The 24,965-nt window shown below is 43.3% G+C and overlaps 1 protein-coding gene across 2 annotated transcripts; it reads right to left on the reverse strand.

The window, feature by feature from the left end:
* Positions 1-24,261, reverse strand: LOC143935160 (adenosine deaminase-like). Of its 2 annotated transcripts, XM_077458817.1 has the most exons (11): positions 24,134-24,260; positions 20,873-20,934; positions 16,840-16,965; positions 11,614-11,757; positions 10,028-10,143; positions 9,570-9,694; positions 8,540-8,611; positions 6,920-7,021; positions 3,943-4,010; positions 1,763-1,895; positions 1-283 (listed from the first exon to the last, which is right to left on the reverse strand). In XM_077458817.1, the coding sequence occupies exons 1-11, from the start codon at positions 24,167-24,169 to the stop codon at positions 188-190; spliced, it is 1,080 nt and encodes a 359-aa protein (XP_077314943.1). In that variant the 5' UTR covers positions 24,170-24,260; the 3' UTR covers positions 1-187. The 2 variants fall into 2 exon arrangements, with proteins under 2 accessions (XP_077314943.1, XP_077314944.1); XM_077458818.1 differs by lacking the exon at positions 16,840-16,965 and having other exon boundaries at positions 24,134-24,261.
* Positions 24,262-24,965: the final 704 nt, after the last annotated feature.

A 24,965-nucleotide genomic window follows, 5' to 3' on the forward strand; every position in this document is an offset into this window, starting at 1 on the left:
TCCAGAATGAGAAAGATATTTATTGATCCAGGCTGTAAACAAAAATGCGGATTCTGTGGTGGTCCATGATAGCAATAATAATACAACGTACATTTAAATCTGTATATATTGTTTATAACAGGAATAATGAGGCTATAATGAGACATGGGATATGTCATGGTAATCCTTGTGCCAGACAAAACCAAAGTCAGAAGTCTCTCCTGCCATATGCTTCATACAATAACTCGAGCAGTTTTTGTTTTTCATCTTTTGGAAGGAAACAGGAACGAGCTGCATTTATATTCTGGGAAAAAAAAAATACAAATAATTACATTGTCTGATGTCATTCTACAACCGTCATCATTACACAGCGGCTCTGATGGACTCTGTAGCGCTAATCTTTTCACTGCAATGTAACTTTGGTCACTGTGTAGTGCAGTCTGTGTGCCAAGTATACAGAGACAGGACACACGGACACTGGAGAGTGAGGATCTATGAGCACAGTATACAGTGACAGGACACACGGACACTGGAGAGTGAGGATCTATGAGCACCGTATACAGAGACAGGACACACGGACACTGGAGAGTGAGGATCTATGAGCACAGTATACAGAGACAGGACACACGGACACTGGAGAGTGAGGATCTATGAGCACAGTATACAGAGAGACAGGACACACGGACACTGGAGAGCGAGGATCTATGAGCACCGTATACAGTGACAGGACACACGGACACTGGAGAGTGAGGATCTATGAGTACAATATACAGTGACAGGACACACGGACACTGGAGAGCGAGGATCTATGAGCACCGTATACAGTGACAGGACACACGGACACTGGAGAGCGAGGATCTATGAGCACCGTATACAGTGACAGGACACACGGACACTGGGGAGTGAGGATCTATGAGTACCGTATACAGTGACAGGACACACGGACACTGGAGAGCGAGGATCTATGAGCACCGTATACAGTGACAGGACACACGGACACTGGAGAGTGAGGATCTATGAGTACAATATACAGTGACAGGACACACGGACACTGGAGAGCGAGGATCTATGAGCACCGTATACAGTGACAGGACACACGGACACTGGAGAGTGAGGATCTATGAGCACAGTATACAGTGACAGGACACACGGACACTGGAGAGTGAGGATCTATGAGCACAGTATACAGGGACAGGACACACGGACACTGGAGAGTGAGGATCTATGAGCACAGTATACAGAGACAGGACACACGGACACTGGAGAGTGAGGCTCTATGAGCACCGTATACAGAGACAGGACACACGGACACTGGAGAGTGAGGCTCTATGAGCACCGTATACAGAGACAGGACACACGGACACTGGAGAGTGAGGCTCTATGAGCACCGTATACAGAGACAGGACACACGGACACTGGAGAGTGAGGCTCTATGAGCACAGTATACAGAGACAGGACACACGGACACTGGAGAGTGAGGATCTATGAGCACAGTATACAGAGACAGGACACACGGACACTGGAGAGTGAGGATCTATGAGCACAGTATACAGAGACAGGACACACGGACACTGGAGAGTGAGGCTCTATGAGCACAGTATACAGAGACAGGACACACGGACACTGGAGAGTGAGGATCTATGAGCACAGTATACAGAGACAGGACACACAGACACTGGAGAGTGAGGATCTGTGAGCACAGTATACAGAGACAGGACACACGGACACTGGAGAGTGAGGATATGTACACTGAATTATTTTTCATGTGAAAACATATACTCACCGCACGCATGAAATCCTCTTCACTGAATCCCATTTGAGATTTTGCCACTTTATAATCCGTATCGAGGGCCACGCCGCCCATGGGGAGGGAACCGTCATTACTTATGGAGTAATTGGCTCCGTCATTCTTCAGTCTGATAATAATGGGATATATTAGAGAAGAGGAATGTGAAACACGAGGACGGTAGAAGGGGGAATATGAAAATTAACCAGAAACAAGAAAGACATAACTACACCCGATTCTTGGTTATCGCTTATAGCAGAACTACAGTCAAAACTAGAAACGTGGAATTCCGTGGCCACACAGTCCCCTCTATCCAGATCACACCTCTTCCCCTTCCAGCACAAATGTCTGCGAGTTCCCCACCCAACAAATCCTCCCCCGAAATTCCCCCTTCTAGCACAAATCCCCCTCCCTCCGATCCCCTCTCCTAGCAAAAGTCCTACCCCCTTCATCCCTCCCCCTTCTACCACATATCCTCCTCCCTCCGATCTCCTCTCCTAGCAAAAGTCCTACCCCCTTCAACCATCCCTCCCCTTCTAGCATAAATCCTCCTCCCTCCGATCTCCTCTCCTAGCAAAAGTCCTACCCACTTAAACCAATATACATAATGTACATAATATAACTGGGTACTGCTATTTATAGGTAAAGTTGATCCAGGGAACATCCTCTCGGGGGATCAGGAAGGAATTTTTTCCCCTGCTGTAGCAAATTGGATCATGTTCTGCTGGGTTTTTTACCTTCCTCTGGTTCCACTGTGGGTATAGGATTGTGTATATGGGATTGTATGTTTTTTTTGTTTTTTATTTGTTGAACTAAATGGACTTGTGTCTTTTTACAACTGGACTAACTATGTAACTATGCAACCATCCCTCTCCCTTCTAGCACAAAACCTCCCCCCTCGGATCCACTCTCCTATCAAAAGTTTTACCCACTTCAAACATCCCTCCCCTTCTAGCACAAATCCTCCTCCCTCCGATCTCCTCTCCTAGCAAAATAGCTATCCCCTTCAACCATCCCTCCCCCTTCTACCACAAAACCTCCTACCTCCGATCCCCTCTCCTAGCAAAAGTCCTACCCCCCCCCCCCCCTTCAACCATCCCTCCCCTTTTACCACAAAACGTCCTCCCTCCGGACCCCTCTCCTAGCAAAAGTCCTACCTCATTCAACCCATCCCCCATGTAGCAGAAATCCTCTCCCCTCCCAAAATTACCCTCAGCACAAATCTTTTTACCAACCCACTCCTCCTCCCAGCATAAATCCACCCCCTGCACAAATGTTTGTTAACTACCCCATCCCTTCAAGTCACGTGCCCCCCCCCCCCCCACTGCAAATCGTCTCTCCCTGAAACCTTGAAACAGACCTCAGAACAGCGTGGCTCAATAAGTGCCCGTTCACACAGGGGCGGCACGACTTGCAGCGCGACTCACAGACGCGACCTGCACACGACTTCAGCGGCGACTTGCAAAATGACTTCTGTATAGAAGTCAATGCAAGTCGCCTGAAGTCGCCCCGAAAATACTACAGGAACCTTTTTCTAAGTCGGAGCGACTTGAGTCGCTCCTATTAGAACGGTTCCATAGTACAGAACGGAGCGCGACTTGTCAGGCGGCTAAGTCGCCTGACAAGTCGCGGTAGTGTGAACGGGCACTCAAGGGGGACATCCCGGCTCTTCCTCTTCTTCTAGTAGATGATACACGCCAAGGAGGTGCCTATCTTTCCTCATCTATGACACACTGTATATCTTTGTTACAGGCAACTGGCGGGGAGAAATGCCTGCGGATTGCATCGCTAGGGACTCAGGGCACCCCACAGGAGATGCGGACAAGGGCACTGGTTACAAGTGGGCCCCTACCAGGTGAATTTGTGGAGCCAAGTGCCAGGATTTGCTCCAGCACTGGGCTCTGGAATTCAGCCCGGGTCTACGAGACACCAGGATTTTTGCCCCACCCCCCCAATAATTTTTCGCCCAGGACAACCATCCCTGTGGCCTCATTCGATCACTAGTCAGAAATGGCATGCTAGCGCTGCCTAATTCTTCTCTATATCAGTTTCAGGACTGTGTAGTAAGAGCAAGTAAGGCTGATGGGTTCAATTTTTATTTAAATAATGTAGGAATTGGTGTTTTGCAGCTCTGCTTTTTGCCATTACATTATTCTGACAATATTATTTAAACTTACTGAATGAGCGGGTGCTTTGTGAAGTCCGGGTCACAAGCGCCAGTGATATAACTTGACCAAGGGCACATCTATAATTAGAAACAAAAAAAAAATGACTGACATAGCATGAATTTCACATGGTAGGATCCTCCATCAGATGCAGCTATTATTAGGACAATACCACATTATGGCCTCTAGATGGAGCTGATGATCGTAAATACTTTTTTTACGATTATTGTCAGCTCCATCTAGTGGCCATAATTTGGTACTTCATGATTCGCCCTATAACGAGCATTCCACCCAAAGAGAAAATAACTACGGTATCTAACATTTGTTTTTCCGGTTTGTACAGGATGAATAGCGCTGCAATTTTTTATTTTCATTTTTTGCTCTCCAATTGTTTTTTTTTAACCACTTACCGCAAACCGCCGTAGCTGTACGTCGGTACTTTGACGTAGAATACCAGGGTCATGGCAGCAGATATCTGCAATAACCCCAGTATTTTCTGTAACGGCGGGCAGTCCTCTTTAGGATAAAAGTGGTCTCTGCCGTGGATTTGCCACCTGAATTTTCGCATTTCCGAATATTAGGAAATCTGAACATTTGGACATTCTAAAGCTCGAAATTTTGCAAATGTGAAATCCGAAAATTCTGAGATTTGGAAATCCAAAAATAGGCATCAAAATCCAAAAATTCTAAAGAACGAAACTCTGAAATAATAACTAATAACTTAACTATTACTAACTATTAAATTATAGGTATTGAAATTTCCATTCAAATGTAGCTGTTATTGAATACAACGAATATGAATTTATGCAAAGTTACTAGTTATCCGTAATAACGCATGCCGTATCTAAACGGATGGAACGTAATGAATTACTAATAATAAAAACGTATTATTATTATTATTATTTTGTTCCATTCCATTTGTTTAGATGCAGCATTCTTTAATTTTGGATAATTCATAACTTTGCATAAATTCGTATTCGTTACGTTCACTAACAGCTAAATTTGAAAGGAAATTCCAATACCTATAATTTAATAGTTATTATTAGTTAGCATTTCTAATTTTTTGATTTTTGGATCTTTGTTCATTCTAAATTTTGGATTTTAGAGTTTCCCAATTTTCACATTTCCGAATTCACGATTTTTCAAATTTACGAATTCCGAATTTCCAAATGTTCGAATTTATGAATTCCGAATTTTTGAATTTTTCTAATGTTTGAATTTACGAATTCTGAATTTTCCGAATAAGGCAAGGGGGCCTAAAGGCTTATACTGATATGGAAGATTCTCTGCCTCCCAAAAAATGATGAACTATTAAATTATAGGTATTGAAATTTCCTTTCAAATGTAGCCGTTAGTGAATGTAACGAATACGAATTTATGCAAAGTTACTAATTATCTGTAATAACGAATGCCGCATCTAAAGGAATGGAATGTAATGAATTACTAATAATAAAAACATATTATTATTATTTTGTTCCGTTCCATTTGTTTAGATGCGGCATTCTTTATTTTGGATAATTCATGACTTCGGATAAATTTGTATTCGTCACGTTCACTAACAGCTAACTTTGAAAGGAAATTCCAATACCTATAATTTAATAATTATTAGTTATTTCTAATTTTTGGATTTTCGTTCTAATTTTCGGATTTTCCTTTCTTATTCTCCAATTTTTGGATTTTAGATTTTCCGAATTTTCACATTTTCAAATTCACGATTTTTCTAATTTACGAATTCCGAATTTCCAAATGTACGAATTTACGAATTTATGAATTCCGAATTTTCGAATTCCGAATTCACAAATTTTCCAAATGTTCGAATTTATGAATTCTGAATTTTCCAAATAAGGCAAGAGGGCCTAAAGGCTTATACGGATATGGAAGATTCTCTGCCTCCCGAAAATGTATGAAGTGGAAGGAACATTGTGACTGATTACCAGAATCCTAGAAAACACTTACCGTATATACTCGAGTATAAGCCGAGATTTTCAGCCTCTTTTTTGAGGCTGAAAGTGCCCCCCTCGGCTTATACTCGAGTCATCGCTGTCTGCCCGCTCGATCAGCGTGTCGAGCAGACAGACAGCGGCCATTCTATAATTCAAAAGCCGCGCCTCCGGCTCCGCCTTCGCCTGTGATAGGCGGAACACTGAATTTCCCAGCAGCCTGTGTTCCGCCTATCACGGACATCGTATCATCCTCGTACTACGGACGAGGATGATACGATGTCCGTGATAGGCGGAACACAGGCTGCTGGGAAATTCAGTGTTCCGCCTATCACAGGCGAAGGCGGCGGCGCAGCTTTTGAATTTTACAATGGCCGCCGAGGCGCCGACGAAGAGGGCACGGGACGGAGGCAAGGCAAGGCACGGCACGGGACGGGACGGGACGGAGGCAAGGCACGGCGGCAAGGCACGGCACGGGACGGAGGCAAGGAGGCAAGGCACGGGACGGAGGCTCGGGACAAAGGCTCGGGACACAGGTAGGCTGGACACACACACACACACACACACACACACACACACACACACACGGATGGAGACACACACACACAGGGATGGATGGATGGATGGAGACACACACACACAGGGATGGATGGATGGATGGATGGAGACACACACACACAGGGATGGATGGATGGATGGACACACACACACACACACAGGGATGGATGGATGGATGGACACACACACACACAGGGATGGATGGACGGACACACAGGGATGGACGGACACACAGGGATGGACGGACACACAGGGATGGACGGACACACACACAGGGATGGACAGGCATGTCTCACCCTCGGCTTATACACGAGTCAATAAGTTTGCCAGTTTTTTTGGGGGTAAATTGGGGGCCTCGGCTTATATTCGGGTCGGCCTATACTCGAGTATATACGGTACTGGCCCCCTTTTTTTCTCTGTAGTAAATCAGACCCTGGTGTGTGTCCATCTAGAGCAATTTACACCAAACCCCTGAAATTCAGGAACTGTACCTCAAAATGCATATCCATTTTCAGCAGGCGGTCATACAGCGCTGGGTCCTGCACGGTGTGATAGCCGTGTCCGATCCTTTCTGCCTTCAGCATGTCAACGGCCTGACAGCAAAACAAACCAAAATGAATCAAAGTAAATCTCAGCAGCCTTGTCACCCCTCTGCCTGCTGCGTGTTCTACCCTCAATGTTTCTCATCTCCAGTCCTCAAGTAACCTCCAAACAGGTCGTGTTTTCAGGATTTCCCTTAGTGGTAATTACTAAGGCAGTGAAACTGATCAAGTCACCTGTGCAAAATAATGGAGAGCCTGAAAACATGACCTGTTGGGGGTACTTGAGGACTGGAGTTCCATCAGTCCATGTGCCCAAACAATCTATTGTCATAAAGACAGGTCCGCTATGGTGCCATCCCCAAATCTATACAAAATATGTATATTGTGAATAACTTAGAGTTTGGTGAATTTTTCAGGTTTTCTTTTGTTCTTTAAAAAAATCTGACTCCTTTTAGTGTCCCCATGAAATGCACATTAAGGAACACTGGGTGAAATGGATAGACCTGAAGCCTGGTCCTTCACACAGAGGTTGAGCCCACCACCTCCATGTTTGGCATTTCATTTAGGCAGAGTTGTTGCTGGTAATCTGGCAACCTGGGAACACCGATTCCTGAGACACACGAAGCAGCAAGACATGAATTCCTATAATCTCTCATACACATCTAGTAAAAAGGAATCATGTTTTTGTACTGGCATGAGTGGTACCTACACTATATTACCAAAAGTATTGGGACACCTGTCTTTACACACACATGAACTTTAATGGCATCCCAGTCTTAGTCTGTAGGGTTCAATATTGAGTTGGCCCGCCCTTTGCAGCTATAACAGCTTCAACTCTTCTGGGAAGGCCGTCCACAAGGTTTAGGAGTGTGTCTATGGGAATGTTTGACCATTCTTCCAGAAGCGCATTTGTGAGGTCAGGCACTGATGTTGGAGAAGGCCTGGCTCTCAGTCTGCACTCTAATTCATCCCAAACATGTTCTATCGGGTTGAGGTCAGGACTCTGTGCAGGCCAGTCAAGTTCCTCCACCCCAAACTCGCAGCTGGCTCATCCATGTTTTTACGGACCTTGCTTTGTGCACAGTCATGTGGGAACAGGAAGGGGCCATCCCACAAAGTTAGGAGCATGAAATTGTCCAAAATGTCTTGGTACGCCGACACCTCAAGAGTTCCCTTCACTGGAACTAAGGGGCCAAGCCCAACCCCTGAAAAACAACCACACACCATAATCCCCCCTCCACCAAATGGTTTGGACCAGTGCACAAAGCAAGGTCCATAAAGACATGGATGAGCGAGTTTGGGAAAAGGACTCGTGAGAAGGAAGGCCGGCTCAGACATGGATTCCTTCTTGATGCAGGCTGTGCTGGATATGAACCCATGAGTGAACAGAGTTATACACTGTGCAGAGAAAAAAAATTACAACACTAGGTTCACTGGCAACATCTGTAGTGTCTGGATCCAAAATGTAAAGTACTGAAGCCAGGCATCTAGCATTTAAAAAAAATACAGTTTACATTGCGCAAATGTGACTTGTTTAAAGGGGATTCTAGAAATGAGAGTGGGTCTCACCTCCCGAACGACGGATGGCGGTCCAGCCTCTCCAGCGTGCACTGTCCTATGGATCCCACACCTTACTGCCTCCTGGAAGATGGAAATCAAGACAAATATGTCAGCACACAATCAAATTGTTTGGGAGGTAGAGGGTGCTGCCAATCAAATTGTATGATAGATAGCAGAATATTGGGCCCAGAGACAACCAGTCAGGGTTTCAGATAGGTTCCCTTTAATGTAAAAGAAAATGTTAGAAACGTCCCTGTGGTGAGCCACCATTGTGGTCAGTTTATCGCTGAAAACATTTCCTTCATTGAGTACATGAGATGTTTCTGCACATACAGTATTCGTATCTCCCAACTTTTTGGGATGGGAACGAGGGACACCCATTAGCAAAAGTATGCAGACATAGGACACACCCCCTACCACGCCCCCTTAAAGGAGAATTATGCAAAAAAATTATTGATTAAATGCACTTTTTTTTTTTTAACCACTGCTATTCCTTTATATTGGCTTTTGAAATTTACAAATGCAGCAATTTAGAAATTGGATGAAATGTTTAGCACTGGGAAACACTTTGAAAGATAAAAAATGCATTTTATAAACAACTCTATAGATCAGATCAAAATGAGGGACAAATGTGGAGGACAGAGGGACATTGTTCCAAATCAGGGGTAGTCCCTTTAAACCAGGAACAGTTGGGAGCTATCAGTATGTGAAAAACGATTGATCAACTTGGGTACAACCAGCCTGTTGGGGATTCTGGAAGAAGGCACAAGTTTAATGTTCCTATCATACAAACCTCATAGGGGATCATGTTGGGAACCATGGAACAATGTATGAACTGAACGTTCCATTGTACAAACCTCATAAGGTATTATGTTGGGGATTCTGCAACAGTGGATGTTCCCATCATACACATCGCACAAGGAATTCATGTTGTTGACTGCAGAACAATATATGAGCTGAATGTTATACAACCCCCACAAGGGATCATGTTGGGGATAATGGAACATTTGGGAAAGCCGAATGCTCCTAACATACATACCTCATAAGCTTTCAGATGCCCAGGAAAAGTTTCACTCTTCAAACCTTCATCTCCTGCAAGGTCAATGGCCACCACAGTGTCATTGTGGTATTTCTTACAAAGCTCAACAACCTCAGGAGACCATTCTGTTAAAAAACACAAATAGCACTTTCGGTTAGTGGTAACACTACTGGGTGAGGTCAGGTCTCGGTCCTTATCAGTGGTGACCACCCCATGAATGTTCATGTCTTGATTATCTATAGTTCCCGGTCAGTGGTGACCCGCTATGGAGTGGAGTGGAGTCAGGTCCCTGTCAGTGGTGACCCACTCTGGGGATGGGTGGGGGTTAGGTCTTACCCATGCAGAAAACACAAATAGCACATTTCTGCTGAAGATCTTATGGTCCCGGTCAGTGGTGACCCACCCCTGGTGGGGTCAGGCTTCACTCATGTACAGGTTTATGTCCCAAACTGACTTACCTGGCATATGTCTCAGGCAGCACAAAATTGATTTTGCCTTGATGTTGAAATCCCTTTCACCTTCCTTCAGCCCCTCATTAACGAGTTCCACAACTTCCTCTGGGGTGAGGTCACCTCTGTCAAAATATTACAACAACCAGAGTTATTTCCATACAATAATAAGTTCTGCAACTATATTATGCTGTGGCTATTTGTCTCTTCATTATGTTACACCTAAAGAGGAACTCTGGGCAACATTTAAAGTGGTTGTAAACCCTTACAAACCACTTTGACCTACAGGTAAGCCTAGATTAACGCTTACCTGTAGGTCCAAGAAATATCAGCGGTGCACTGAGTGCGCCGCTGTTAACGGCGATATGCCGCGAGTGGCAGCTCCCGTGTGCATGCGCAGGAGTGATGTCATCGCGGCTTTGTCGAATGACAGTGGTGGAGCAGCGAGACCCACCGAGAAGATGGATGCTCCAGACTACAGGGGACAGCGGTGACATCGCTGGCTCCTGTGTCAGGTAAGTGACACATAATGGACTACTATGCGATGCGATGCGATGCATAGTAGTCCATTATGCTTTACCTTTGCAGGGAATCAAAGAGGAAGTAAACTCATCAGGGTTTACTTCCTCTTTAAAATGTCATGGCTATCCAGCACAAGTGGCATTTATTGGAAGTCCCACTCTCATCTTCTAATGGTCACAGCAGCTGTCAATCAATCAGCAAGGTGGGCACTGGCTGTGGTAGATTTGATGAAAGCACAGCTACCTGTAGTTCACACAGGAGAGTGACCACCATTGTGCAGAATTGGAAGCTTTTATTAAAGAAGCAGAAATTGGCAGGATCAAGAGACACTATACGTTTTATCACATCCATATAAGAAAACTTGAACAACTACATTTACAAGGCGAAAATAGAGCTATTAATGCATTGTAAGTATTTCGATTTAAACCTATCTAAAGGAAACAGCACTATGATTGGCTGCAAAGGGTGGATGGTTATGGGCTCATCTATTACCTGGGACACAATGCTGCTCCACCATGGACTCTTTTCAAGGGATCCTGAGATTGTCTTTATCTTTAACACTTGGCACTTCTTATAGGGTTGATAGATAGCTAGATAAATAGATAGATACAGTGGTGGAACTACCAATGTCGCAAAGGTTGCACTTGCGACCAGGCCCTGGCTTTTTGCCCCTGCGGGGGGCCACAAGATGGTAGGAAGAAGGCCCGCTGCAGAACTTGCTCGCAATTTCCTTGTGACTTCCTTACAACGTCTATGATTTAACATTGCAGTCTATCGCACTCAAATTGCACCAAAGTCGCAGAGAAGTAGTGCAGAAACCTTTTTTTTTGTCACCTCCCAGATATGTAACCACTGACTCCAATGATCTTTTTAGCTATCTGTAAGGGGGGCATTCCTTCTACTGACCACCAAGGCTTTCTATCTCCGAGCACTCCACTAATGTACCATAGGCTGTAGATATAACATCTATAGGCCGAGGTGCCCTGAGAACCAAAAGTTATTTCAAGGGTTCCTCCATATTAAAAATATTGATAAAGGCTCGGTTAGATGTTCCCGCTCCTTCCAATACTTACTTTTTTTGGTTCCACTGGATGGGATGGACGTTGCAGTTGGCAAACAGATGAGGGTTGTAGCGGACCTCCACATACACCACCCCTTGGTTAGCTTTTGTTTCTAGGAATTCATAGGCAATTCTCTTCACAGCTTCGCGGTCACCACTGGACGGGAAAACAAAGGAATCTGATTTGTAAAGTTTATACACAGAACATAAGTGTGACCCCCACAAGTACCCATCAATATAGAGTAAAAAGCTCCCATTTATGTTTTGTTGGTGAAAGACTTGAAGGACACAGTCTCTATAGACTCTGGACACAATGGAGTTTTCTCCATCTTCCCTGAATGAAATCCGGGAGGTCTTCCCAGCTTTGATGTCCTCCAGGAGGAATCTCATCATTCTGGTGTGACAACCCCGACTATAATTGCATGGATGTATGGGTTCATTTCTTGTGATTTGCTGGGTTCTGGAGAATAGTTTCCTATCCAGAATTACTTTGTAGAGTTACTTTTATGGAGGAAAAAAAAAAAAAAAGTTATACTGCAGGCTGAACTGTGGAAGGAGAGGGGAAAAACTTTCTGAATTAGTACAGTATGGTTGGGCAAAAAGTGTTTTTTTAACACTTATTGAAGGAAATTGAGTGTTGCCATTTAGCAGACCCCTCGATCAGGTAGGTTACTTAGCATTACAGAGGTCATTGGTCAACCAATGCATGCAGGGCCAACTTTAAGGCAGGGCAAAAAGGGGCAGCTGCCCCGGGCCAAATCAATGTTGTAGGGCCCCAAAGTAGCTGCCCCTTGAGCCTACACTGCCTGAAAATAGTTGACAAGTGGATTCAGTAGGGCCCAAGAAAATGTGTGCCCAGGGTCCACCAGTCAATATTAAAAAGACAGCCCCGAATGCATGCTATTGAATTATTCCTCTCTTGTTAAGCAGAACATGTCGGTATGAGAGTTTCTAGTATAGGATGTGGTATGGGTATGCGTCCAATTGGGAAGGGAATTATTCAGTTGTTTATTCCCTTTTCCTCTTGTATTTTTTTTCCCCATATAAACGAACATGGTGTTTTTCATCTTAATGCTTCTGGGATCCTGTTAGTACTTAATTTTTGCTACTTGTTGATTTCTAGTACTTGGTGGGCTGTGCCGTTGACTTTAGGGATACGTTTCTATCGTCCTATTACCCTCCTGATTAACCTCCGTGGCGGTATGATTCAGACTGGATTTAGGTGCTGAAAGCGGTACAATTATTTTGCATGGAAATTTGGCGTTTTATATTGTAGTCCTGTAATTCTTAGGAATAACTCTCTTAGATCTGTTCAAACCAGACATCCCGGGTATGATAAAGTTTATAATATAAAGAATAATAAAAATTATTCAATAATGTAATCAAATCCTAAAACACTGAAAAAGGGACACTTTTTGGTTGCTATGGACAATCTCCAAATTCCAGGCAGAAAAAACAGTATTTATAATATAAAAGTGCATGCAGGGCACTGCACAGACCACTAGGGACAAAGGGGGTGTGTATTTTTTAATACAGTACTGTAATCTGTAAGATTACAGTGCTGTGTGTGTTTTTACTTTTTTGAATTTGCCGCCGTTCTCCGCTCCCGTGCGGCGTAACGCCGCAGGGAACGGAGCTCGGCGGCATTCAGCACTGTGAATCGAGCGGAGGACAGCTCGATCACACACCTCGAAGGACATCGCTGGATCCAGGGGACAAGGTAAGTAACTCTCACTGTGTCCTCCCTGTATCCAGCGATGCGATCCCGAGTCTGGCTCGGGGTTACCGCTCCTGTTATTAAAATCCCAACCCGAGCCAGACTCGGGATTACCGCTAGGGAGGTTAATATAGCTTTTTGTTTCCCCTTTACACCACGTACACACGATTGGACATTCCGACAAAAAAAAACATGGATTTTTTGCCGATGGATGTTGGCTCAAACTTGTCTTGCATACACACGGTCACACAAATGTTGTCGGAATTTCCGATCACCAAGAACGCGGTGACGTACAACGCGCAAGACGAGCCGAGAAAAAGTTCAATAGCCAGTGTGGCTCTTCTGCTTGATTCCGAGCATGCGTGGACATTTGTGCGTCGGAATTTCCGACAACGTTTCTTGTCGGAAAATTGGAGAACCAGCTCTCAAATATTTGTTGTCAGAAATTCCAATAGAAAATGTCCGATGGAGCCTACACACAGTCGGAACTTCCGACAACACATTCACATCGAACATTTCCCGTTCGAAATTCCGATCGTCTGTACGCAACATTAGACTTAAAATTAGCTGCCATTTGCCAATGACACTTCGGATCCCTAGACTGCATATGTACTCGTTTTTGCCTTTTATATATTTATTTATTTATTTTTTTCTGTATTTTGTATTGGTGACATGGGACTGCCTGTTTTAGCCTTTTGCCGGGCTAATGGCACAAATTGGTAATTTGTCTATGGTCACCTTGTCTCTGTATGCTATTCACCTGTTTAAATAAAGATTATATAAAAAAAATTGAGACAAAATGTTTTCTTCGTGTGAAAAAGGGTGTAAACCATGGGCTTTTCTAGGGTTCAGCTCAACCAAGGGCACCCCTAAGTTGCAGGGTTTGTATTGGGCTGCTTTTATCCCAATGTTATCGTTTTGTCATCATTGTTCTTTTTCCTCTTTCCCTCTTTTAACCACTTCAGCTCTGGGAGATTTACCCCCCTTTATGGCCAGGCCATCTTTTGTGATACGGCATTGTGTTACTTTAACTGACAATTGCGCGGTCGTGCAACGCTGTACCCAAATACAATTGATGTCCTTTCCCCCCACAAATAGAGCTTTCTTTTGGTGGTAGTTATTCTCCTCTGCAGTTTTTATTTTTTGCTCTATAAAAAAAAAAAAAAAAAAAAAAAAACTATTTTGAAAAGAAAACAATATTTTTTCCTGCAAAAAAAATAAAAATAAAATCTAATTTCTTCATCAATTTAGGCCAATATGTATTCTGCTACATGGAGGAGAAAGGGTGGTGATATGGATTTGTGACAGGTTCAAAAAGGCACCAACATCCCTGAATATTTAATGGATACAGAGAAATTTTTTTTTTTGGGGGGGGGGGATTTTTTTTAGGTGCCAACACATTGAAAACAGAGAATTTATATATAAAAATATTTTATTAATACAAAAGATTAAAAAGTTTGTTATTATTAATGTGATCTTATCACATAGAGGGTGATGGTTATGTAGCAGTCCTGACATGTTTCGCCACCTTGGGCTTCCTCAAGGGATACATTTATAACACGAAGAACAACAATTTTGAAAAGAAAACAATTTTTTACTTTGTGCTAAAAAAGATATGCAATATTATTATTATTTTTTTTAAACCCCTACATTTCTTCATCAATTTAGGCCAAAATGTATTCTGCTACTGTCAGGGCTGGGCTCAGCCCTTCCTTCTCTGAGCTTGGCTGACATCTCTTCTGGCTCCAGATCCTGCTTACTGTTCTACTACGCTCATCTTTGGCTCCCTGGTGTTTTGGATTGGCTGACTATCCGTTCTGGTTCCTAAACTCTGGCTATGTTTTCACTACGTATTCACCGCTCCCAAAAGCGCTGCAAAGAAGCTGCTTGCAGGACTTTTTTTGACGCCCTGCCAGCGCAGCCTCAGTGTGACAGCACACGGGCTTTCCCATTGGGATTGCAGTTGCGGCTTCTTTCAGGCGTTTTAAATGCGCTTTTTTTTTAACGCTAAAGCGCCTTAAAAAAACGCCCCAGTGTGAAAGGGGTCTAAATTGGAGCAGTTTGGATCACAAGAACTTTAATATTATAGTTGTTGTTATAATAACTGCTGCCACAGGGGTGGCATCACATTATGTGTGAGTTGTATATTTTTTACATATGGTGAATTTATTATGGGTAGTTTTACACATATTTTTTTGAAGAGTGGCAAAACATTGATTGTTAATGAGAGGGGAATTAAAGAGGAGGGCCGTTTAAAAAAAAAAAAAATAATTAAAAGTCAGCAGCTGCAAACACTACAGCTGCTGACTTAATAAGCCGACTTACCTGTCCAGGGCGTCCACGATGTCGGCCGCCCGAGGCCGACCCGTCCCTCGGCTCTCGGGTCCCGGCGCCGCCATTCTTTCTAAGGGAAACAGGCAGTGGAGCCTTGCGGCTTCACTGCCCGTTTCCTACTGTGCATGCACGAGTCATGCAGCGCTTTTTGAATGGGACGCGCGGGACGAGGAGAGAAGAAAGAAGATCTCCGCGGAGGAGGAAGAGACAGATTAGGATTATGTGCCTAGCAACAGGCATTTCTGGTAAGTAAAAAAAATTATTTTTTTCATTTTTTTTTTTAGATTTTTTTTTGTAATTTTTTATGTATTTTTTTTTCCAGAGTGGCCCTCCACTTTAAGCACATTGATAGTTTTTTTGCCAACTAGCGCCCCCTACATGTTATTTAGTATCTGGCACTGCAAAGGCATTTAGTGCACACAGATGGGATTTAACGTGGTTGTAAACCCTTACAAACCACTTTGACCTACAGGTAAGCCTAGATTAAGGCTTACCTGTAGGTCCAAGAAATATCTCCTAAACCTATATGGTTTAGGAGATATTTGCCCGTAAACGGGCACCACTGTCTACGGCACATGTGCCGTAGACAGCGGCGCGCAGGCGCACTGAGCGCGGCATTTCCAAGAATGGAGCTGCCGCGCGTGTCGACTCCCGTGCGCATGCGCGGGAGTGACGTCATCGCCGGCTTCGCCGAATGACAGCGGCGGAGCTGCGAGACGCCACCAGCAAGATGGATGTGGCGGACTACAGGGGACAGCGGCGACTTTGCTGGCTCCTGTGTCAGGTAAGTGACACATAATGGGCTACTATGCGATGCATAGTAGTCCATTATGCTTTGCCTTTGCAGGGAATGAAAGAGGAAGTAAACCCATCATTACTTCCTCTTTAAGTCCTTTGTGAATTTTCAAGAAAATATTTAAAATGAAAAAGATTCTGTGTCCTGGAGTTCAGCTTTAAGATTATTCTCATATTACAGTATATCATTTTGTGAAATCTATAGGAGATTGTACAATCAGATTGCACAGTGTACAGCCAGCTTTAGATTTGAGTCTCCTGCCTCTTTTCACTATGACAAGGAATACCAGAAAAGATGGAAAATGGAGGTAACAAGCAAACACTGATTGTCAGTTCAGATATGAGAGATCTCTACAACCCACAGAGATCAGGAAGTGTACAGGGAAAACTTACACCACGGCCGGCATGTAGATGTGAAACTTGGATAAGAACTCTGTGAGGCTCCCGGGGGAAGAACACGTCACGCTTCTCTGAAAGCTTTCCAGGTTCTCGAAGTGCACTGAGTGCATCTGTTTCTTTCTGATAATAAAAACAGGAAATTGTCAAATTTACCATAACGTCCCATCGCTGCACCCACTGCTCCTAACGGTCACAACCTGATGTATCGAGATAAGGTGACTGCACCCAACTGACACAGCCTGATTTACTAAGCTGAGTAACTGCAACTGACAGCCAGATGTACAAAGCAGAGCATCTTCATCGAACTGACAGCCTGATGTACTAAGCCAAGTAATTTTATCTAACAGCCTGATGTACTAAGCCGAGTAACGTCAGCCAACATCCTGATGGAGAAGGGATCTCACCGCTCCGGGAGCACACATGCAGGCTGTAAACTGTCTCTTCGGCTGGGAAGCCACAGGCGCTGGCTATTACCACTAGCAACAGACGAAAAAACGAGCTCTGGACTGCAGCACTCTTCAGAAGACCACTTTCTTTTATTGGAAAATCACATCACAGCTCAACACGCGCAACGCAAGTTGCTATGAATAAGCACTACAACTAGTGCGAAAAGTCAGCAATTTTTCCTTGTTCGCTGTGTTTGTTGAGCTGTGATGTGATTTTCCAATAAAAGAAAGTGGTCTTCTGAAGAGTGCGGCAGTCCAGAGCTTGTTTTTCATCTAACAACCTGATGTACTAAGGCGAGTAACTTCATCTAACAGCCTGATGTACTAAGCCGAGTACCTTCATCTAACTAACAGGGTGATGGACTAAGCCGAGTACCTTCATCTAACAGGGTGATGGACTAAGCCGAGTAACTTCATCTAACAGGGTGATGGACTAAGCCGAGTAACTTCATCTAACTAACAGCCTGATGTACTAAGCCGAGTACCTTCATCTAACAGGGTGATGGACTAAGCCGAGTAACTTCATCTAACAGCCTGATGTACTAAGCCGAGTACCTTCATCTAACAGGGTGATGTACTGAGCCGAGTACCTTCATCTAACAGGGTGATGGACTAAGCCGAGTAACTTCATCTAACTAACAGCCTGATGTACTAAGCCGAGTACCTTCATCTAACTAACAGGGTGATGGACTAAGCCGAGTACCTTCATCTAACAGGGTGATGGACTAAGCCGAGTACCTTCATCTAACAGGGTGATGGACTAAGCCGAGTAACTTCATCTAACAGGGTGATGGACTAAGCCGAGTAACTTCATCTAACAGGGTGATGGACTAAGCCGAGTAACTTCATCTAACTAACAGCCTGATGTACTAAGCCGAGTACCTTCATCTAACAGGGTGATGGACTAAGCCGAGTAACTTCATCTAACTAACAGCCTGATGTACTATGCCGAGTACCTTCATCTAACAGGGTGATGGACTAAGCCGAGTACCTTCATCTAACAGGGTGATGGACTAAGCCGAGTAACTTCATCTAACTAACAGCCTGATGTACTAAGCCGAGTACCTTCATCGAACAGGGTGATGGACTAAGCCGAGTAACTTTAGCTAACTGACAGCCTGATGTACTAAGATATGTAACTGTATCTAACTGACACTGAATGATGTACTAAGCCGGCTAACATTGATCATGGACGGGGTGGGGGTCCCGAGGGCCATGGAAACAAGGGAGACCGGATGATCCACAAGATATCGCCGTCTGTTGCATTTCCTTGAAAATCAACCAGCATGCTGGCCAATTATTGTAAGACCTCCATGGCTCCCCCCTGACGTTCCCCCCCCCCACAATAGCAGCTGATAAACCACAACATGCCGGCTAATGTCTAATCCGCCACCACCTACCGATGACAGGCTTCACCCTCCTGTCTATCACTAGTTCTAGGTTAGCTAACCCAGGCAATGCCACTGATAGAGTTATATTAGAAATGATATGTCTGTACCAAATGGGAAGGACAACCTACCTATCCAGCTGCTTTATTAGTATATCTACTGATATTCAAAATACTTTTAGAAGATTTTTTTTTAAACCACACTGATATCCATTTACTATATAATGAATAATCATGTGCCAAATATAACACGTAAAATGGAGCCATAAATAAATAAAAATCCACATTGTGCGAAATCCGCAAAAAAGTAACTGAGGTGCAATGTGAAAAAAATCCATCCGTGTGAGCCAAATGATAAACCGCGCTAATTGTGTGCGATTAATAATAATAAAGATTATAAAAGTGCAAACCAATGTCATTAATTTATTAGGCGTCCAGTTAATTTATTTATGGCTTTATTTTGCACATGTTCTGTTTATTTTATTTATTTTTTTGATAAGTTATACACTCACCGGCCACATTATTAGGTACACCTGTTCAATTAGAAGAAAAAAAAGCCCTAACGCAGGCCATACATGGTCAAATTTCGAACAAATCTTTTCAAAACCAGAACGTTTTTTTATGTGATCTGATTACGCCACCATTGATTTTTGAAATTCGGCCGACCAAGCCAACAATTTCACCCCATGTGGATACAGAAAATAATTTTCGTGGCCGGGAAACTTCTTTTCTCTCCGTAAATTTTCTTTTCTTATTACATTTCCCGCACGATTCTCCCATCATTGATTATAAAATCATTTGTTTCTCAAAAAATTTCCAACATGTTCGATTGCTCAAATTTGATTTCTGCACAAAAAAAGAAAAAAGAAAAAAAAAAATCGGCCGTTGCTGCACCCCCACTAATTGGTATGAAAGTTCTTAGATACGATTTGCGAAAGAAAATTCTTTCGAAATACGAACAGTGTATGGCCGGCATTATTACATTTATTGCACAAGTTCTTCCTTCATTGGTTAGAAAATAGTTTGTTTTTCAAAAAAATTCCAACATGTCCGATTCCTCAAATTTGATGTATGTACAAAAAAAAAAAAAAAAAAAATCGTCCGTTGCTGCAACCCCACTAATTGGTACGAAAATTCTTCGAATTTCGAAAGAGAATTTTCTTTCGCAAATCGTATCTAACAGTGTATTGCCGACATTATTACATTTCTCGCACGATTCTCCCTTCATCGATTCGAAAATCGTTCGTTTTTAAAAAAAATTCCAACGTGTCCAATTCCTCAAATTTGAACCAAAGATTAGAGAACCCCTAGTGGTGGACTATTAAGGGCACGTCCACCAAGTATAAAATGTATAGAATGTAAAAAAAGTTTAATATAAATGTCATACAAATATAACAAGGAATGCATAGACAACATGATCAATAGTACATATACAGTACAACAATCTCTGATGCTTAAGCACCCTACGCGTTTCGGAGAGCCTACGTCTCCTTCAGGGGTACGTATAAAATCACAGGACAATTCTACTCAAAAAGTAAAATAGCATATATTAGAATAATGAAAAGCATGAATGTATGCATTGCATATATCATATGCATTCTTTGTGTGTTAGAAAAGAATATTGAATAAGCATTCCATGGTGCTTGTAATTAAAAGCAATCAGACAAGACAGGTGTAATAACCATCGGCTACACCTGTCCTGTCCGATTGCTTTTAATTACAATTGGGGGAGGGTTTACAACCACTTTAAAACAGCTAATTTGCATGTTTGTTGTCAAAAAGTTCGACTGTGTGCATGGGCCTTAACTCAAACACTTGTTACATCCAAGGTATGCAGAATACCATCTCTGAATGCACAATACATCCAACCTTCAAGCAGATGGGCTACAGCAGCAGAAGGCCACACCGAGTGCCACTCCTGTCATTTAACAGGAAACTGAGGCTACAATTTGCACAGGCTCACCAAAATTGGACAATAGAAGATTGGAAAAACGTTGCCTGGTCTGAGGAGTCCGGATTTCAGCTGCGACATTCAGATGGTCAGGTCAGAATTTGGCGTAAACAACATGAAAGCATGGATCCATCCTGCCTTGTATCACCGGGTCAGGCTGGCGGTGGGGGTGTAATGGTGTGGGGGGGATATAGAGGAAAATACAGACAGGAATTAAACTCCCCCAGCACAGGGGGCACTTACCTGGCAAAGTACAAAATCGTTTCAGGTCTTATGCAGGCATCCAGGTGGATATGAAGCTCCACCTGTAAAAGAAATAGAAAGGATGGAATGGTTAATATTTTCAAAATGTAAAAAAAAAAAAAGTCTACCGATTAGGGGCTGGCTGTAGCCTCTTTGTCTCTGCGAGGTGGGTGCCTCCTCCTTTTCCTTGATTCGGAAGGGCAATGATGAATTTTGTTATGTTGATAAAAGATCAGTCGTATCAAAAATGATTTTCCATTTTGAATAGGGGAATTGTAATTACCCATATCAGATTTTTGTCTTCCATCTGTGTCCCATTCATAAGATTTTTCTTTGGTTCCTGTCCCATAGACACGACAGGAAATTAGATAATCCCCTCTAAAAGTCCCGTACACACGATCGGATATTCCGACAACAATTGTCCGATGGATGTGTTTTATTGGACAATCCGACCTTCTGTATGCTCCATCGGACAATCGTTGTCCGAATTTACAAGTGCCGCCTACCAGTGCACACCAGTGCCACCTGTCAGTGCCACAATCAGTGCCTGGACAACGCTGCTGCACATCAGTGCCATCAGTGCCCATCAGTGTCACCTACCAGTGCCCATCCGTGCCACCCATCAGTGTCATCTTATCAGTGCCCATCAGTAACGACTTATCTGTCCCCATCAGTGCAGCCTATCAGTGCCCACCAGTGCCGCCTCACCAGCGCATATCAATGAAGCAGAAAAATGACCTGTTTGCAAAATGTTATAACAAACTATTAAACATGATTTTTTTTGTTTAACAAAAAATAAAAGCCCCAGCTGTGATCAAATACCACCAAAAGAAAGCGGTTTTTGGGGGAAAAAAAAGTATAAAAATGTAATTTGGGTACAGTGTTGTATGACCGTGCAATTGTCATTCAAAGTGCATCAGCGCTGAAAGCTGAAAATTGGTCTGGGCAGGAGGGGGGTTTAAGTGCCCGGTTAGCAAGTGGTTAAGGTGATAATTTAACTCACTTGGTGCCTTATCTGCATTCAATTAGCCTCAGAACCCGTTAAATTCATATGTGTTCAGATTAAAAGGGGATGAGGTGGCAACCCTAGGCATATCTCAGGTGTGGGGTGAGGAGCGTCTCAGGTGTGGGGTGAGGAGTGTCTCAGGTGTGGGGTGAGGAGTGTCTCAGGGTGCAGGCTCCTCAGCAGAATGTATCAGTTTACAAGGATGAGACAAACCATTTACCACTGACAGCTTTGCTTACAATAATCAGATTTTTTTTATTTATGTAAAACCTTTATCCTAAAAAAGGAAAAAAAACCTGTGTGCTGCATCTGCTTAAAAAGTATTGGCTGAAGTCAGACATCGATTTGTTAGTGTATTTAAATCTGCTAGTACATTTAACACCACACCCCCCCCAGACTGACAATGCTGCTGTCCAAATGCTCTCCCTCTGTTTTACTTCATCCAGAGTGGAGGCACTCTAATACAGGAGTTGTGTTACTGGCCAGGTCACCAGGTGAAAACAGAGGGGAAAAAAGGCCTAAAAAAGAAAAAAAATGAATGCAGCCACCACATCTAATGATTGGTAAGCTGCAATATACAGTGCCTTGAAAAAGTATTCATACCCCTTGAAATGTTCCACATTTTGTTATGTTACAACCAAAAACGTAAATGTATTTTATTGGGAAGTGGAAGGAAATGATAAAATGATTTTCAACATTTGTTACAAATATGTGAAAAGTGTGGGGGGTACATTTGTATGGCGCCCCCCGGAATCAATACTTTGTAGAACCTCCTTTCACTGCAATTACAGCTGCAAGTCTTTTTGGGGATGTCTCTACCAGATTTGCACATCTAGAGAGGGACATTTTTGCCCATTCTTCTTTGCAAAATATCTCAAGCTCTGTCAGATTGGATGGAGAGCGTCTGTGAACAGCAATTTTCAAGTCTTGCCACAGATTCTCAATTGGATTTAGGTCTGGACTGTGACTGGGCCATTCTAACACATGAATATGCTTTGATCTAAACCATTCCATTGTAGGATCTGGCTGTATGTTAAGAGTCGGTTCACACTGAGGCAGCACGATTTGCCGACTTTAGCGGCGACTTGCAAAATGACTTCTGTATAGAAGTCAATGCAAGTCGTCCCAAAAGTCGTACAGGAACCTTTTTCTAAGTCGGAGCGACTCAAGTTCCATTGCACAGAACGGGGCGCGACTTGTCAGGCAGCTAAGTCGCCTGACGAGTTGCCCCTGGGTGAACCGACTCTTAGGGTCGTTGTCCTGCTGGAAGGTGAACCTCCGCCCCCCAGTCTCGCGTCTTTTGCAGACTCTTATGCCACGTACACACGGTCGGACTTTCCGACGGAAAAATGTGCGATCCGACCGTATTGTCAGAAAATCCGGTCGTGTGTGGGCTCCATCAGACTTTTTTCGTGGGAATTTCCGACACAAACTTTGAGAGCTGGATCTCAAATTTTCCTGACAACAAAATCCGATCGTTTAAATTCCGATCCTGTGTAGACAGTTCCGACGGACAAAGTGCCGCACAGGCTCAGAATAAATTACGAGATGAAAGCTATTGGCTACTGCCCGCTTTATAGTCCCGTCGTACGTCACCGCCTTCTGAACGATCGGATTTTCCGACAACTTTGTGCGACCCTGTGTATGCAAGACGGATTTTCTTTGAAATGGATATTTTATAGATAGGCAACTCCTATCCTCATATTGATTAGTGGTTCCAAATTAATAATAACTACTGCAGTAGGGAACAGACACAAAACATACGCTCAGCATCTTTCCAAATAACCGTTCTCCTTTATTATGACGCATTTTAGGGTTTTTATACACATGATTACGTAGGTATCACATTAATATTACAATTGTACGTTTATGGTAACAACATAGGCAGGCTAATTCTAATCAGGACTTGAAAGAATGCAAAACATGTACTAAAAACATTGTTAGTGCCGTGTGCACAGTGAGGGCAGTGTGCAATACATATAAAATAGAATACAATTATATACAGAACCTACAAATTTCCATTACATCTTCTAAGATTGTTCTGTATTTGGCTCCATCCATCTTCCCATCAACTCTCAAATAGCGAGTCCTCCCTAAATTTTCTCTAAAACCCCACAAATTTTAGGTTAGGTGATCACTAAACATTGTTTGGTGGAGAATCGGTCACATGGTCCTGGAAGATTCTCGGTCAGCAGATTGATAGCGGAATGTGGAAATCGCTGCTTTATAAACATGGCGATATGCCTGCACCTTACCTTTGGCTTGTTAAAGACGCTGAAGGTATTCTCCATTCTTCCGGCTCCGGTGAAGATTCTGAGGCTTCTCTGGGGTGAAGGCGGCTGTTGGACGTTGCCCGATGGGAGTGGTGATCTTTTCTTGTAGAAAAAAAAAGAGATGTGTAATTATTGGAATACAGAGAAATTCTTTGTTTACTGATAATGCTGGCTGCAATCAGTGACGGATTAACCACTTCAGCCCCGGAAGGATTTATCCTCCTTCTTGACTTGCAAAACAGCACTGCGTTGCTTTAACTGGTCATTGCGCGGTCATGCAACGTTGTAGCCAAACATAATTCACGTCCTTTTTCCCCCCACAAATAGAGCTTTCTTTTGGTGGTATTTGATAACCACTGCGGTGTTTATTTTTTGCGCTATAAACAAAAAAAAAAAAAAAGAAGAAGGACGGACCTAGAAATAGAACATGTTTCAAATCTATCCGATGGACTAAAAACAAAATAAATAAATAAAAATCTGGAAAACCGGTCGTCTATGTGCTAGTCCGATGGACCAAATACAACGCAATGGCAGCTATTGGCTACTGAACTTCCTTTTTTAGTCCCGTTTACGTCATCACGTTCAAAATGAACAGACTTTCGAACGGACTTAGTCCGGTCGTGTGTGGCAAAGTTCGCTCGTTCAGAAAGTGCGTCAGACCTCCCCCGAAAGTCCGCTGGGAAGACCGTCGGACCTGGTCCTTCGAAAAGTCCGGTCGGGTGTACGCGGCATTACTCATCACACCACAAACATTCAGGTTACCTTCAGGATGCATTCATTTTACTGCAACCTCCAGGTCCTGCTTCTGTGAATG

This window comes from Lithobates pipiens, unplaced genomic scaffold (genome assembly GCF_037356315.1).
Source record: "Lithobates pipiens isolate NorthernLeopardFrog02 unplaced genomic scaffold, aLitPip1_a1.2 Scaffold_28, whole genome shotgun sequence".
NCBI lineage: Eukaryota > Metazoa > Chordata > Amphibia > Anura > Ranidae > Lithobates > Lithobates pipiens.

What these genes read in the sequence shown, in the direction of transcription:
- LOC143935160 (XM_077458817.1), bottom strand. Translation starts at nt 24,169, where the DNA reads ATGGAGAATACCTTCAGCGTCTTTAACAAGCCAAAG. An exon ending in GCGTCTTTAACAAGCCAAAG is followed by an intron (nt 20,935 to 24,133) that starts GTAAGGTGCAGG and finishes TTTCTTTTACAG; the next exon opens with GTGGAGCTTCATATCCACCT. An exon ending in ATCTACATGCCGGCCGTGGT is followed by an intron (nt 11,758 to 16,839) that starts GTAAGTTTTCCC and finishes TTTCCCGTCCAG; the next exon opens with TGGTGACCGCGAAGCTGTGA.